This window comes from Anopheles gambiae, chromosome X, assembly GCF_943734735.2.
Source record: "Anopheles gambiae chromosome X, idAnoGambNW_F1_1, whole genome shotgun sequence".
Taxonomy (NCBI): domain Eukaryota; kingdom Metazoa; phylum Arthropoda; class Insecta; order Diptera; family Culicidae; genus Anopheles; species Anopheles gambiae.
In genome coordinates, this window is record NC_064600.1 from 20,930,871 (window position 1) to 20,947,732 (window position 16,862).

Genomic DNA, 16,862 nt, shown 5'->3' on the forward strand with positions numbered 1-16,862 from the left:
TTGGCTCTCTATGATTACCCCGGTACCAAAATCCATGCGACTTTTCGCTAACGGATTGATTAAATGGCGCCCGATTAGACGATCCGATAGAAGCACTTTTCAGGCTTAACGGATTGAGCGAGATATACCGTCGCGGCGACACGATACATGTTGCATACATGTGTACTACATTTTAAGAGCCCCCCTCGCTTTCTTTCGGATTGCAATGAGTTCAGACACACTTAAAACTTCGTTTAACATATTTCATATTCGTTTTTTATTTTTCACTTTCTTTTCTGAAGTACATTCTTTCATACACACATCCTCCCCCAGGTATTTTTCGAAGAAACTAAAAAAAAAAACTAACGCACACAACTAGATCCGCGAGAGAGTGCGAATCGGCAAAGAAAAAAAAAACATACACACACACACCTCCTCCTCCCCTTGGTGTTTTTCGCAAAGTGATCCCGTAGAACGTGAACGCAAAAACACACACACAAAGCACGCAGGCAAGCACACACACACCTCACTCCTCCCCCCCCCCCCCCCCCAGGTGTTTTCGCAAGGTGATTCCGTAGGAGATCGCCAAACAGCAAAAGCACACATACACACACATACACAGCCACGCACGCATGCAAGCACACATACACACATACACAACCATGCACGCATGCAAGCACACATACACACACATACACAGCCATGCACGCATGCAAGCACACATACACAGCCACGCACGCATGCAAGCACACATACTCACACACATACACACATACCTACCCCTCCCCCTCTCTTGGTGTTTTTCGCAAGGTGATCCCGTAGGATCTCGTTATGCGAAGCGGCAAAAACACACACAGCCACGCACGCAGGCATGCACACACATACACACACATCCGCGCACGCACGCACGAACGCACGAGGGAGCGTAAAGGTTCTATACGTTGCCGGTCTCCCCCTCCCGTGTTCTCGTTCTCCGAGAAGGCTGATGTGTGCACGTTTGTGCGTGTACCTTTGCCGTCCTGTAAGCTGGAGGATTAGTTCAGCGCTGTTGAAGAAATGAAAGTTAAGAATAAGATTACTCACTCTTTTTTCGTATGCTTTGTGTGTTTTCATAACTTACCTTATTGGAAACAAAATCCGGAATGAATCTCCTCGTTTCGAATATTCCGCATTCGATCACATCCTCGGCGATGCTCGACACCATCAGTGGATGAAAGCAGGAAAAGAAACAAAGAAAAGCATCAGTCACCATCAGCATCATCTTACTCTCACACTTTTACATCGGTTAATGATTCTTACCTTTTCAAATTCACCAAAACAAACAGCGATGGAACCAAATCCAGAACACCAAAATCACACACGATTTCTGGAGCAAACCGACACATCCTCCCCCTCCAATTGTTTGCCACAGACTGACGTGTGTGTGAGCAGCAATGTTCTTGAAGCGGTGAGCAACGGTAAAGCACATACAAGAAGAAGCAAGACGGCTATACGAGTAGCGAATTACGCCGCCGCACACACAGCGCGTGTCATAATTTTATACGCGAAAATCTTGAAATTTAAGTTATTCATGACAAATTGTATCGACATTTTCATACTCTGACGAACTTTTACGAAAGATATGTAAAAATTTGATGTAGTGCATTTAAATTTAGAGCAATATCATTAGCAGAACATAACATTTTGATATTTGTTTGTAAATTCAGTTCCTAAGAGCTACTACTTTTTTGAACAATAAGTGTAGAAACACAAATTTTGTCTGAGTCCAGAACAGCAACAGGGAAGATGTCGTACCCTGAGTGTGGAGATGTGTGTGTGTATGTGGTGAACGTTGCCGCGACAAGCGTGCTTTAGGATACATCGCGTGTAGGAGGGGGTAAAATCGTTTGGCTCATTGAAAATACAGGCAAAGTTGGCGCGAAGAAAACGCAACACTGCGGATTGTATGGAAAATGTTGCGCGTTCAATCCGATTGCCATGCGATTGTCCTGGGGGACTAAACTTCTCTCTCTCACTCTTGATCCCTACATTTTCCATCACCCCTACTCTTGGTAGCAAATATGATACATAATTGAGTCTTTGTATTTGTTAGGGACTTGTATGATTCTTTTGGGTCTTTTTAAATGATCACTCTCGCTATAATCGATTTCTGTAGTTTCAATTGGATCTACTAATTCCTCCTCAATTGAATGTTCTGTTGCCCCATTGGGGACCCTTTTTACATCTTGTATGTTTCTAGTTAACTTCTCACCTTTCCCATTAATTAAAACGATTTTTGCTCCCTCCCTTGCTAACACTGTGAACCTCTCCTTCGAAAAAGTAGGATCTGTCTTAGATCTTTGTAAAACAGTAGTCAATACGATATCGCCTACCATTATGTTACTTTCCTTCGCTCCTCGACGACTATCAGCAAACTGCTTGCTAACCAGTTTTGAAAACGCATCATTTTCTCGGATCGTATTTCTGTCTAATTTGTTTTTCCAGTTCCATAAACACGGAAATGTTCCTCTATATCGCCATCCGACTAACAGCTCGAACGGCGTCACTCCTAACCGTGAATGGTGCTTCCGTATGTTGTGAGCTCGTCTAACGCCATTCTCCAGGGCATACCTTCTTGTTTTGCCACTGCCAAGGCTTTAATAACTCCTTGGTTTTGCCTTTCGATGGCTCCGTTGGATTGCGCGCTTAAAGGGATCGATTTCCGGACTTTCACTCCTTTACTTTCCCAATATTCGATGAATTCTGATCCCTGGAAAGGAGGTCCGTTTTCGCTCTGTATGATGAGAGGTAGCCCCCAAACTGAAAATACTCTACAAAGGGCAGCATTAGTACTTCTGGCATCAGTTTGTTTCATTTCAGAAACATGTAAATAACGGGAGTAGGTGTCTACGGTTAAGAGAAATTCACCGGATCCGTGGCCATGTAAGGACAAAAAGTCAATTTGTAAAATTTCCCATGGTCCATCTGGAAGTTGTCTACTGGAAAGAGGTATAGGAGGATTCCTTTTAGATATAACCAGGTATATTTCGCAATTAGATACGAATAGAGCTGCTTGTTTTGCCATATTCGGCCACCAGAAAAACTCCCGTAAAATTCGTTTGGTAGCTTCGCAACCAACGTGACCCCGATGAGCTGCTTTAATTGCTCTGGAACGAAGAGATGTAGGTAGAATTATTAGATCGTCTTTATAAACAATGTGACCTAGCGTTCTTAGATGTTTTGATTCGGATTCATAACGTTTAAGAGCATTGGACCATTTTCCGGTTTGAACTCCTAACCTTACTGTTTCCAGTTCTTCGTCTGTCTCCGAGGCTGTCTGTATTTCCGTCCACGAAATAGACATGTCTCCCGCATCTAAGGAATACAATATGTGCTTTTCGTTGTCCTCGTCGAAAGCATCGTCAACCTGTGACTTGCAAATTAGTCGGGATAAAACATCGGCGACATTCATATTACCAGGAACTCTTTCGATGCCGAAGTGGTACGGTAGTAAACGTAAAGCCCATGCTTCTGCCCTTGTCATAGCTCGTCTACCAGTGCGATGAGACCCGCCAAAAATAAATTCGTTGGCTTCTGAATCAGTCCTTACTTTGAAATATTTGTTTATCAGGTAATATGAAAATCGCTCAACACTCCAAACGATCGCTAGTGCTTCTTTTTGTGTTTGAGGATACTTTTGTTCCAATTGGGTAAGGGACTTAGACGCACACGATATTACACGCGGACTACCTTCTTCGTTGTATTGTACGAGAACTGCACCTAACCCGGACGGAGACGCATCGACGTATAGTTCCGTACGATCTTTATGGTCAAAATATCCGAGCCTAACAATAGAGTTTAATGCTCTTGCCTTTAAGTATTCGAATTCTTGTTCCTCCTGCCTTGTCCAGTAGAAGGTGTCTGACTTTGCGAGTGCTCTAAGGTTTGCAGTCTTTTCGGCACGTTTGTGGATAAAGCGCTCGGTGAAGTTAACCAAGCCCAAAAAACTTTTTACCTCGGACAACGACTCCGGTCTTCGAAAATTTTCCACTGCTTTCCTTTTATCGTCTTCAACTCGCCATCCGTCTCCAGATAAATTGAACCCTAAAAATTTTACCGATTACGATCAGAACACGTATTTGGTGGAGTTTAACCGGACGTTATGTTCTCGCAGTCTTTGGAGGGTAATTTTTAAATTACTATCGTGCTCTTCCTTCGAGCTACCAAAAACTAAATCGTCGTAATATCGTCTAAATAATTCACGATACCTGGACATCCTGCTAATATTTTCGTTTGTAGAATTTCTTGAAAAATGTCGGGGGCGTTGCACAGACCGAATGGCAGTCTCTTGAATCTGAATGTACTTTTTCCAGCGAAAAAATTCGTCAGGTGTCTACAGTCTTGGTGTAATTCCACGTGGAAAAAAGCACTCGACAGGTCGATCGTGCAAAACCATGAGGCACCATTTAATTCTGATAAAATCGCCTCCAATGTTGGCATTCGAAATGGTGTTCTGATGATTCTTTTATTAGGACCTCTTAGGCCTACGACCAAACGGATGTCGTTTTTACCTGTTGGAACTACCAACAAAGATGAGCAGAATGAATTTTCCATTTTGTCCGTAACGCGTTCTATGATGCCCGTAGTTAGAAGGTCGTCCAATCTTTTCAACGTTTCGTTTTTAAACGCTGGTGGAATACTGGTGAACACGTTTCGTTATTGTGGGTGGTTTCTTTATCGTATGATAACATTACCGGAGCAACATTAAATTTAGGGAATTCGGTCAAATCTGTCAATACGAAAATCTTTCCGGGTAATAATCGGATTGTGTTACATCCCGAATATGATATAACTGGAACGTTCAAGTAGTTTTACAGAGTAGCTGTAAAACGCTGTATCACAATGCTGTGTTTCTACTTAATAATGCTTTTTCGTTTGGCACGACGCAGAATTTTTCCATCGTTCGAGGGCGGTCGTTAGATATAAATAATTCAGCTACGAAGGAAGCTAATACCGGAATGTCTTCTTCCATTCCGTATGCTTTTAAATGGTTATCAGACCCTTTTTTTAAATTGAAAATATGAGACAACTTAGGGTCTTTCTTTGATAGACAATCGAAACTATCTTTCCCTATAGTGTTAACATCTGCACCCAAATCAATCATAAATTTAATAGCGAAGCCCGCTACGTAACCTGTAATGAACACGAGATCGATTTTTTCTTGGCAAATGCTATGCAAAGATTTGTTTTCCATCACGAAATTATTGATCTCGATGGGATTATTTTGAAGCACTTGTTGCGATACATCCTAAAACGTAAATATCAAAATTTTATTATACAGAATTCGTTAAACAAATGATGGTAAATTATGATCGAATCGAAGCTATCTATGTCTAAGAATATTTATTCCTGCATACGTTTTAGTTAATGTTTGTATTCCTGATCATAGCCCAATAAATACGTGCATTTTTAATTTTTTTTTTAATTTTTTTTTTAACGCCACAACTTGCATATTTTATTTGAATTCAAGGAATTTGTTTATCTATTAATTAAATCAAGTAGGTTTTTTGAAATTCATTCTAAATTTTATCGCCAATTAAGGAAAGTGTATATTGTTGTATTACATAAAAAAATTAATAAATGATGTAAAAGAGTAAACAAAAATAAGTTGATTTCTACTCAGCTTCGCTTGGAAAAGCCTCACTTACGGCTGTTTGCTCGTGATCCGACTTTCCAGGAATACCGCTTTCCGTGATAGCAGCAATTTTCCGAATTTTATTAGGTACAGCCGGTTCGCCAACATCTCTCGGATAGCGCTTGCTATTGTTTAAGAGATCAGGATGGCACGCACGTTCTATATGCCCTATGACATTGCAGCGGCGGCATCTTTTATCTATTGCGTAGCAGTTTTCTGGCTGGTGTGTATTGCTGCTACATCTCCAACACAGGATGCGACGAATACCAAATGAACGATTTGTGGAGAATTTTGAAAATTCGCCTCCTGCATACCCCAATGTTTTTGTTTGTATGAGGGATAATCACGTTGAAACTCCCTTGGACGTGACGTTTTTGCGTTGGTGTTATGCGACACAGCGGAAACCTCTAACCGTATCAATAAACGATGCGCAATCTCAGATTGCGCATATATTTATCTGTCAAAAAATATATCGTTTCCGCGAAGCCAACCCTGGCCTATAAACGTCATTTGCATGCGTTGTGTTGTTTTGTTTTGGCTTCCGCCACAACTGAACGTGTTAATCCGTAAGCAGCTTCATTTTCCAGCCATGAGTGATTATTTATCAAACAACGATCATAATTACAACCGGCGTCTTCGGCGAAACCGTCGGTGGTGGATGCGACCAGTTTTCTTCCGCAGAAGACAGGATGGAAATCGTCTGTTGGACGACATCAAGGCCGAAATGGTAAACGATACGATAAAAAATTTTATGCGGATGAAACACGAAGATTTCGATCGTCTTTATGCCTTGGTCGGTCCAGAAATAAGCCGCATGGATACAAATATGCGAGAAGCGATCACGGCCCAAGAAAGGCTTTTAATAACATTGCGGTATTTGGCAACGGGGGAGACATTTGCAAGCTTGCAATACTTGTTTCGGGTAAGTATGTTTTGTTTTTTTTCTTGTTTCGGCGGTCCGATTGGAGACGGTAGTGGCGTCGGTCTTTTCCATGGCAGCACCGTGGCAACATCGAATCTCATACAAACCGTCTCCCCGTACGCAGGACTGATAAAACTTTTTCGGACAAAAGCAAGTGAAGAGAAGTTAGCAATCGAAAACGATGCAAGAGCCTAATGTTGAACGAATTAAAATGAAATGTTCGGATTTTAATGAGTATTGTATAATTTTAGGTTTCTAAATCATCGATTGCCAAAATTGTAAAGGATGTGTGTGCTTGTTTAAATAAACATTTGCGGAGCTATGTAAAGGTATGTTTTTGTAATTTTTTTTATTTTATTTTTTATTGTGTTCCAGATCCCACTCCAGCATCGTCTGCCGCAAACGATTAGTGGCATCGTTTTGTTGGTCTGGTGGTAAATGGATTAACCATGCCCCCACCCACTGGCCAAACATGGACAAATAATTTTCCATCGCTGGAGTGGGTGCTGGGCTTGGTGCTGGGGTCGGTGCTGGGGTCGGTGCTGGGGTTTGTGCTGGGGTTGGTGCTGGAGTTGTTGTTGCTCGGATTGGTGCTGGGATCGGTACTGGAGTTCGTGCTGGGGTTGGTGCTGTAGTTGGTGCTGTAGTTCGTGCTGTTGTTGGTGCTGGATTTGGTGCTGGGATTGTTGGTGCTGGGATTGTTGGTGCTGGGATTGTTGGTGCTGGGATTGTTGGTTGGGGCGGAATTGAGGAATAGGAACAAGAAGGGATTGGGTGGGCTTGGGTGGAGGTGTCTTGTTCTAGGTCGTCATCGAACTGAAAAGAGAGATAAAAAATAATGAGATAGCATAATCAAAAAGTTACAAAATAAATAAGGTTGCATTGATATCCAACGACGAGCAATACATATGAGTTAAATTTATGAAATATATAATTAATTTATTTTTGTATGTGTTATTATCATTTCAGATGCCGTCCACAGCAGAAGAATGGAAGGAGAAATCAAAAAAGTTTGAACAAAGGTGGAATTTTCCGCATGCAATTGGGTCCATTGATGGCAAACACGTACAAGTGGAAAAGCCTAGTAATAGTGGATCAGAGTATTACAACTATCAACATTATTTCAGCATTGTTTTACTTGCGGTAGTAGATGCCGATTACAACTATTTACATGCAGATATTGGAGGAAAAGGTGGAATATCTGACGGAGGTGTATTTAAAAACACACGCTTATACCAGAGGCTGGAAAACAACAGTTTGAATGTACCGGAACCTGAACCACTGCGAGTTCCATATGCAATGCGAGTACCTTACTTTCTTTTAGGCGATAAAGCGTTTGCTTTTACCAGGTACTGCATTCGACCATTTGGAGGCATGCATGCGGAAGGGACAATTGAAAGAGTTTTCAACAAACGTCACTCTCGTGCTCGAATGATCGTTGAAAATGTGTTCGGGATTTTAGCCAACCGTTTCCGCATTAATAAAAGCCCGATTCTGCTAGAGCCAGAAGATGCTAAAACGGTTATTATGACAACAATATATCTCCATAATTTTCTTCGACAGAGTGCTTCACGCAATACATACACTCGCCCTTCATCTTTTGACAGGGTCGTCAATGGGCGTTTTGTAGAAGGCGAGAGAGCTCCAGCTACAATGAGCGGACTACAAGGCATACCCTGTCGCACGCCAAACGACTTGTTGAATATACGTTTACACATTGCACATGATCTTAAGTATAATAACCAACTTAATCATTAATGCAATACAACTCTTTGTATGTGTCAATTATTAAGCTAATTAGTAGTTATTAAATCGTAGAATGTGCGTAGATTACATGCAATTATACATTATATGAATAATATGCTAACCCACATCGTCGTTAGTACACTTGTACCTTTGCATTGTCCACCCACCATTGTTTAGATGAAAGAATGGTTCAACGTGAATCACGCTTGGCAAGTTATTCAGATAAAACGATTTATTTGCGATCGTTTGAGAACGGTCCATATGAGGCTTCAACCCATGACGGGCATGTTGTTGCTGTGCCACAGGACCGCCCTTAACTCGCAGTGAAATATAAAATTTACAGATAAATAACAAAACAACTTACCGTATCGAGATGCGTGCCGTCCTTCATGGTATCATCGAGGAACCTCATCGCGTCGAAGGCGAACCATCTTGGGTGGAAGACGTCCTCAGCCGCTACGAATGATAAAATTATGTCATTGAACAATTTCATATTATTTTAAATTTGATTAGTACCTGCTCCGCTTTGCTGACTTTTACGCAGCTTGGACTTATAAGTCCTGTAGCTGGTCAGCAGCTTCCTCCACTGGTAGCTCGCCTCTTCGACGGTGAGGTCCAAGAGTCCGCCAATCTCGGTCCACGCATCCCTTCGCCGAATACCGTTTTTGTAGAACTCCGACCGCTTTTGCCATAAAGCAGGCCGTCGTTCCACCTCGGCAATTAGCCGAAGGCTTTTCTCAACATTCTGGAAGCAAATCAATAATAAAAAAACGATTAATCTCGACTCTATTCATTCACCATCCCCATGACCCCGTTATTATTTTGATGGCCCGGAAGATGCAGCAGTTTTCTTCCATTATCAGTCCTCTAACTCGGGAGAGCTGTAATATAAAATATTTAAATATACATAAACGTTCCTGTAAAAATAAGAAAGTTTTTTTTTAATCGCAGCGGCAACAGCAATAGCTTCCATTGTAGCAGTTGGGGTAGAGGTTGCAGCAAAAATGGTGCAGGAAAGCAGGGCCAGCAGGAATAGTTGGTATTCCGAAATATAAGAAAGATTTCCTGTTGGAAGAAGACCAAAACCGCATAACCTACATTCCAGAATTCCAAACGATTATTAGTGTATGCGGACTAATAAGAAACATAACATCCCGTGGTACAGCCAGGTCAGTTCTCAAAGAGCTGCAATGTACAAATAAAACATTTCAGTTCAATGGTTTATTCCTGTAACAATAAAGACTAGCTAGGTACATTAAATTAGTACAATTTTTACAATTTACTATTTTTACAATTTAATTTTTTTACAATTTTTGCAATCTACAATTTTTACAATTTGACTTTTTAACAATCTACAATTTTTACAATTTTTTTTAACAAACTGCAAAGCAGCTGTCGTTTAAAAAAATTGCCGGTAGCTGGAGAAGCAGCAGCGGTGTTGTTTTTTTTCCAAGCCGGAAAATAATCGAAATTTAATAATAATTCAATTGTTGCCCATATTTCTAAATTTCTTTAGTATAACCGCATACACAAATCACAAACACTGAACATATATCATTTAAGGAAAAATAAAGCTACAAAAAAAAAACCCAAGCATTGCTTCCACTACAAAAACACCGGTATAAAAAACAGAATGATTATATATTTACCAATTTTATATAGTTCCGGCGATTCGGCACGTTCGGCGATTCGTTCTCCATGGCTGTAATCAAAATTTAATTAGATTTTTGGCTCAAAAATCAACGCTCATCTCATATTTTTTCGTTTCAATACCTACCGCTATATGTAAACAAACGTATTAATCCAAGATTGCGCTAAGATTGCGCATGAATTTTCGAGATTTATATGTCCGAGATATATAAATATTTTTTGACAGATAAATATATCAAATCGGGCCGTTTGACAGATAAATATATGCGCAATCTGAGATTGCGCATCGTCTATTGCTACGGTAATGAAGTTTCATTTTGTCTGTGGTCTCTAGCGAAAGCGTTTTCGTTAAATTTCTCTATTTCGCATGTTCGAACTTTTTCCAGTAGATCTGTTAGGCCGCGGGGCCACGGGGCTTTCTCAAGCTGAGAAAACATTCTCTAGCACTCAAATCTTGTTCTCAGACGCGAGCCCGTGGCCGTCGTCAATTTTTCTCACTTTGAGAAACTGATAAAGTCACTCATGCTTTATTTGGAGCTTTAAATAGAAAATATATTTTTGATCGCATTTTTTTATTTTTTTTTTCAATTATAAACATTGAATACATTTTCCAAAGTGATTACCGAAAAACAAATAGCACATTTGCTTATATTTCAGTTAGCCGATCGCTGCATCGTCAACTTTCTCAAAGATTCTCAAAGATTCTCAAAACCGATTTTGTTCCGATTCGACAAACGCTGAGAACGAGGATTTCTCAAAAGCACTCATGAGTGCTTGAGAAAATGAGCGCTGAGAATCCCCATGGCCCCGCGGCCTTATTGTTCCGCGTTTTTTGAGAATTTTCCATCCTGCCATACGTACTTTGGGGTTAATAGCATGCATCTGTATCACGTCGACAATTGTTTCGATCAATTGTTCCTCCTTGTAATAACATAATTTCCCAGATTGGATCACTCGTTTTACGAATTGGTAGTCCGATTCACCTTTGATTTGGTTTATCGTGCGTAATTTTTGACGCTGACGAAACACGTAATAATGGGAATTAAAATAGTGATCTAATCGATCCATTGTGTTAGTGTATGGAAATAGTTTCGCATCCTTGGCTGAATTATTTGTCGACGTACTTTCTAGAATGCCCAACAGTGAAGGGCCTGCTTTCATTTTAAAGGCATTCATTTTTAGAGTTTCACTGATAATTCCCGCAAACTCCATTGCCGCTTCAAATAACTCTCTCCATCTTTCGAATGTCGTCTTGTCCACTTCTTCTTTACCGTCTTTCGGTTGGCAAACGGCTTTTTGCAATGTGGCGAAAGACATGGACGCCGACATGGAAGCCTCGTTGGTGGAATGTGTTCCAGAATCAAGAAATGTGGAACATCCACGAGGAGCAGCTTCGAACAATTGGTTGTCGGAAGGTTCCTCGATCCAGTCATTTCGTCGTTTCGTTGAACTCACGCAACCATCCTTTAACAGTGATTCTAAAAAGGAGTTATTCTGCTTTTCTTTCTCCAAAGCCCGAATCAAAGCGTCAACGTTCGCTTTTGTTATTTCGCTGTCGCTAACGAGAAGACAATAATAGAATAGTTCATGTCAGCTTCCTGTACCCCTTTTTGTTTTAACAGCGTTCAATGTGTGTGTAGCACGATCGCACGCGTGCGGTAAGGTTTCTTCGAATACATGTTGAGTCGCCCTCCCTCGAATCACCGTTTTTTTTTTGTTTTTTTTTGTTTTTTTTTTTTAAATATCAGCTAGTTTTTTGTTATGTTACTATGTTAAATTCGTTTGGACCATTCAAGGTTCCCCTTTTTTTAATATATTTACACGTGCGAACCGCTCGAGGTTCTCGCTTTTTTATATATTTATACTCGCAATTGGTTATTTGTATTTCAATATAAACTGAGCCGCACGAGGCTCTCCTTTTTATTTCATACACAGGTTCAAACCGCTCGAGGTTCTCGTTCTTTTATTTATATATAATATGTATATATACGTGCGAACCGCACGAGGTTCTCGCTTTTTTTAATATACACGCAATTGGTTTTTTGTATTACAATATAAACTGAACCGCTCGAGGCTCTCATTTTATCATATACATGCGCAAACCGCTCGAGGTTCTCGCTTTTTTTGTATCAAAATTGGTTATTCGTATCATAATACAAATCGAACCGCTCGAGGCTCTCCCCCTTTTTTTATTATTCCGACCACACATTATTCACATACACATCATCACGTCAAAATAACAAGGCTGGTGTATGAGCGCCAATTTTGTCCACACTTTTTTTATGCACGGTCTTTTCTTAAGAGAACAATGGTAGTGCTAAAGCGTCAATTCCGTCCTTACAGGGTTTTCCAAGCCACTTCAATGTTGAAACTGAAAATTTCAATCACGTTAAATGTATGCTGAAGGCTGCACGGGTGAATTCAAGTCTGAAAAGCCACTTCAATACAAAAAGTTTTGTTTTCAAAATCGTTTAACTATTTTTCAATATCGGTGTTATTGTTTAACACAGGAAAACATCGAATGTCAGCGCAAGTGTCAAGCAGTGACATTTGACGCACGTTACTGCTCGACTGTGGGACTGCTCGACTAACGATGAGGATCGAGCAAATCGCAAGCCCGCGAATTTGCAATGGTGGAAAAGCCATAAAAGGGAAATTTGGGAAAGCACTTTCTCTTTTCTCGTCATCACCGCGGAACCAGAAGCTGTGGAATTTTTTTAACCACTTTGTTATAGTAAATTTACAGTACCACCGTTACGTACTGCGTTAATAGAATTCAATAAAGTGAAGTTAAGAGAACCTAACTAACGCCGCGAGTGAATCATTTCGGGATAAAATTATATATATAAATATCAACGGACGTTGCTAACGCAACATTTTAAAAAAATTCCACGTTTGGAAATTTTACGCGTTTACGCGAGTGCGTGAGTGAACCGTGTCGCAAGACAGTTGAGGCTGCGAAACACCTAGGAACGCGACCAACAGACGATACGTCGGACGGCAAGAGAATAGTTGAGGTGTACGTTACACATTACACCAACATACGCAATTTCTCACTATGGAACACGAGCACGAATCGAAAGCACCTCCAGCGGTAGCACAAACGAACGAGTCTCAGCAACCTGAAACGGGAGCACTGGATCATAGGCCACTCGCACCGGCCGCGGATTCACTTCACTTTCGATCGTTCGCGCCGACTGGACAAGATTGGACGGTTAACTCGTCTTTGGAGATCGTTGACCGCGCAAGGTCATCGACCCCGAACGCACCATTAGGTGCAGGATTGTTGCTGAGGGAACCGCAGCAACGGTTGACTTCGGAGGTTCGCGAAGCCCCTGCATCGCGGTACACACCGCTTGCAAACTCCACTGTGGCAGACCTGGGGCCTTTACATCGCTCATCCTCGGAAACCGTGCCACGGTTAGCGCACCTACCGACCACTGCGGACGTGCAACAACCAGCGCCATCGCAGGAAGGCGTTTCTGCAGGAACCGTGCCGCGGGCGGCGGACGGTGTATCTGGAGCGGCCATCGAGGACATGGAACTACGACCGCAAGCGCAGGACGGCGCTTCTGCGGGAACCGTACTGCGGACGGCGGTCGGCGCATCTGGGGCAGCTATTTCGAACGTTCATCAGCCGACGCCATCGCAAACCGGCACACCCGGGAGGACGATGGCGGACAAGCTTGCGGAGTCGAGCGAAGTTGTTGCCGCCTTGGAACTTCGGATGCGAAATTTGACTCGACGAAAGCTGGAGCTTGAGAGACGAGAGCTGGAGTTTGAAGAGCAGCTGATCTTGGCTGAATCGAAGAGGATCGGCGATGGCTTCATCAGCATGATTGACGACGAAGGTGAGTCAAACAAAATGGTTGATTGGTCGAGACGTGGGGATAGTGAGGGGCATAGTTCATCCCATCCGAATGTGTCACCATCTACATCGCGTACTGTGCCTCCAGGAAACGCACAACAGGGAAATGATTCAGTGGTCAGTCAGCAGCGTCAGCCTAGAAGTGAAAAATATTTAAATATTGCTGATGGGGCGGTTGATACTTACCCGTTCCGTAACAGTATCGGAACCACGTTGATGAATGTCAACCAGAGTCAACTTCTGGCTCGAAAGGCAAGCTGCAAGGAGTTACCGTATTTTTCCGGCAAACCCGAGGAGTGGCCCATTTTTATCGCCACATATGAAACCTCGACAGCTGCTTGTGGGTACTCCGATGAAGAGAACACTTTAAGATTGCAGCGGGCGCTTAAAGGCAAAGCTCTTGAAGCCGTTCAACCATGTTTGCTTTATGCCTCTAACCTTACTAGTGTGATAGAGACGCTGCGTATGTTATACGGCCGCCCGGAGATAATTGTGCATTCGTTAATCCTCCGCATACATCAAATGCCTGCACCACGAATTGAGCGCTTGGAAACTCTAATCGATTTTGGGATGGCGGTCCGAAATATGTGTGCCACTATAACCGCTTTGGGGCTAGAAGAATATAAGTGCAACGTGGCATTAATGCACGAGTTGGTAGAAAAGTTGCCTCATGCGCTTCGGCTAGACTGGGCACGACACCGTATGCAATCGAGCTCCGCGACACTCTCGGACTTTGGCAAGTGGATAGAAACCTAAGTTAAGGCAGCTAGTCTGATAACATTGCCATCCCTAGAATTCAGGCCAGAGAGAAAACTCGACCATAAGAGTAGAACGCATCACATGAACATACATAACGCTACGGGGTTGGTTAGTGAAGGAAGTCAAATTTGTCTACTGCCTGAGGACTGAACGCGCATTCTGAGGTTACCGGTGATGTATTTTTAAAATACATCCCTGTAATAGTTTACGGGCGAAACAAGGCCATCACGACCTTTGCCTTTTTTGACAGTGGATCTACCGGTACCTTCATCGAGCATAGCCTAATTGAGGAGCTCGGTCTGGAAGGACAGCCCCATCCTCTGTGCCTGAAGTGGACAGGTAACTCGGAACGCGACGAAACGGGTTCAATTCGCGTGTCACTTTTGGAGATTTCAGGAGTCGGGCAAAACAGCAGTGTACATATTATCCCAAAGGTGCACACGGTGCAAAGCCTTTCTCTACCAGCCCAGACTCTGGCAGTGACACAACTGACTAAACAGTACGCGCATCTACAGGGTTTGCCAATTCATGCGTACGAAAACGCTAGGCCTCGATTGCTCATTGGTATCGACAACCATCATTTGGTTCGACCGACTCGTTACGCGGAAGGTGGGAAATATGAGCCCGTTGCGGCAAAGACGTCATTGGGATGGATCGTATATAGCCCACGTAATAAGAACTCCAACAGTGTTAACATACAAGCAATACATACCATCCATATATGCAACTGCGGCGCAGATGCAGAAGCCAATCTGGACGCAGCGGTAAAAAACTTTTTTACGCTCGAATCGCTCGGTATCGTCAAACCGTTGGAAACACTTCGTTCAAAGGATGATGAGCGAGCGTTGGGGATTCTCAACGCGGAATCGAAATTCAACGGAAAGCATTATGAATCCGGATTGCTGTGGCGTTTTGACGATGTTAAGTTGCCATGCTCTCGTGACATGGCTATGAGAAGATACAAATGCCTGCAAAAAATAATGTCGAAAGATTCTGTATTAGCTAAGGCAGTCATTGAGAAAATGAGGGACTATGAAAGGCAGGGTTATATACGACGATTATTCTCCTTTATCGTTTCTTACTTACTTACGATTTGTCTCCTTTATCGTTTCTAAGAGAACGGCTAGAACAACAGGACCGCTAACACAAGGCGAGCTTGAAAAAGCAGAATATGTCATTCTTCGCTTGGCACTGAGGGATGCCTTTTCACAGGAGATACGACGATTAACCGACGCACGTGACGCAAGCGAACAACGTTGCACATGGAAATCCGTGTTGCCGAAGACGAGCATACTTGCAAAGCTGTCCCCCGAGGTCGATGACAACGGAGTACTCAGAATGCGCGGACGCCTGACCAATTGCCCTTGGGTTAGCGAATCTACCAAGCGGCCCGTGATGTTTATGTTTATGTTTATTTGTCTATCGATGGACAATAATGCCCTCTCGAACCATTTTTGCAATGTTTTACAATGAGTTCTTTACAATGGATTACAATAACATAGAACATAAAAATGTGCACTATGGAACCAAGGTTAACACAGAAACACGATCATTAAACTCAGTTGGCGAAATCCTCGGCTCAAAAGCGTCGCTGACTGCGTTGAAAGCACGGCACATGAGTAGGAACGGGTCAGAGGAGCCAAATTGCGTTCTACGGTCGTCGAGGGCCAACATTGCCCGAGTCCGGAGCGGCCTGGCCGGAACGTACAGGTTGATGGCAGCCAGTAGTGACGGAGAGTCAATACGGCCGTCGAGAAGTCCCGTGATGAACGACAACCTGGCTTTTCGTATACGCTCACTTAGGGTGGGTAGCCCGAGTAGTAAACACCTAGTCCGGTAATCGAGCCTTTGGTTCCATGAGCGAAGTGCAAATCGTGAAATTTTTCGCTGGATTGATTCTAATCGAGCTAACGGACGCGCTGCAGTTGGCCACCATACGATATTTGCATATTCCATTAAAGACCGGATAAGTGAACAATAGAGAGCCTTGGTGCAAGGTATATCATTAAGCTCGCGAGTCATATTGATAACTAGTCCTAGCATTCTATTGCTGGTGGCTACTACATGATCCAGCTGATCCTTAAATGATAGTTTTGTATCAAGCAAAACACCTAGATCCTTAACACATAGTTTTCGCACCAAGGACTGTCCCTCAAGCGCATATTCATACAATGATGGGCAGCGAGAACGACTGAAAGTGATGACTTCACATTTATGTGTGCATAGGGATAAAGCATTACGGTTGCACCAACACTGGAACTCAT

The 16,862-nt window shown here is 42.6% G+C and overlaps 1 protein-coding gene and 1 long non-coding RNA gene across 2 annotated transcripts; one reads left to right on the forward strand and one right to left on the reverse strand.

Annotated features, from left to right (window-relative positions):
• Positions 1-228: 228 nt before the first annotated feature.
• LOC133392076 (uncharacterized) lies at positions 229-1,582 on the reverse strand. The gene is made up of 2 exons (XR_009765430.1): positions 1,100-1,582; positions 229-1,024 (listed from the first exon to the last, which is right to left on the reverse strand). It is a non-coding gene; the product is annotated as an uncharacterized LOC133392076 (long non-coding RNA).
• A 4,524-nt stretch (positions 1,583-6,106) lies between these two features.
• LOC133392075 (uncharacterized) lies at positions 6,107-8,468 on the forward strand. Its single transcript, XM_061650168.1, has 3 exons — positions 6,107-6,575; positions 6,827-6,904; positions 7,545-8,468. Exons 1-3 carry the CDS (start codon positions 6,168-6,170, stop codon positions 8,331-8,333), a joined length of 1,275 nt encoding a protein of 424 aa, XP_061506152.1. The 5' UTR covers positions 6,107-6,167; the 3' UTR covers positions 8,334-8,468.
• The last annotated feature ends 8,394 nt before the right edge of the window (positions 8,469-16,862 follow it).

Bases quoted from the DNA above. Each gene is read 5' to 3' on its own strand.
- LOC133392075 (XM_061650168.1), top strand. From the start codon at position 6,168: ATGCGTTGTGTTGTTTTGTTTTGGCTTCCGCCACAACTGAACGTGTTA. The intron at 6,576-6,826 runs GTAAGTATGTTT...GTATAATTTTAG, and splicing joins GCTTGCAATACTTGTTTCGG to GTTTCTAAATCATCGATTGC. The intron at 6,905-7,544 runs GTATGTTTTTGT...TTATCATTTCAG, and splicing joins ATTTGCGGAGCTATGTAAAG to ATGCCGTCCACAGCAGAAGA.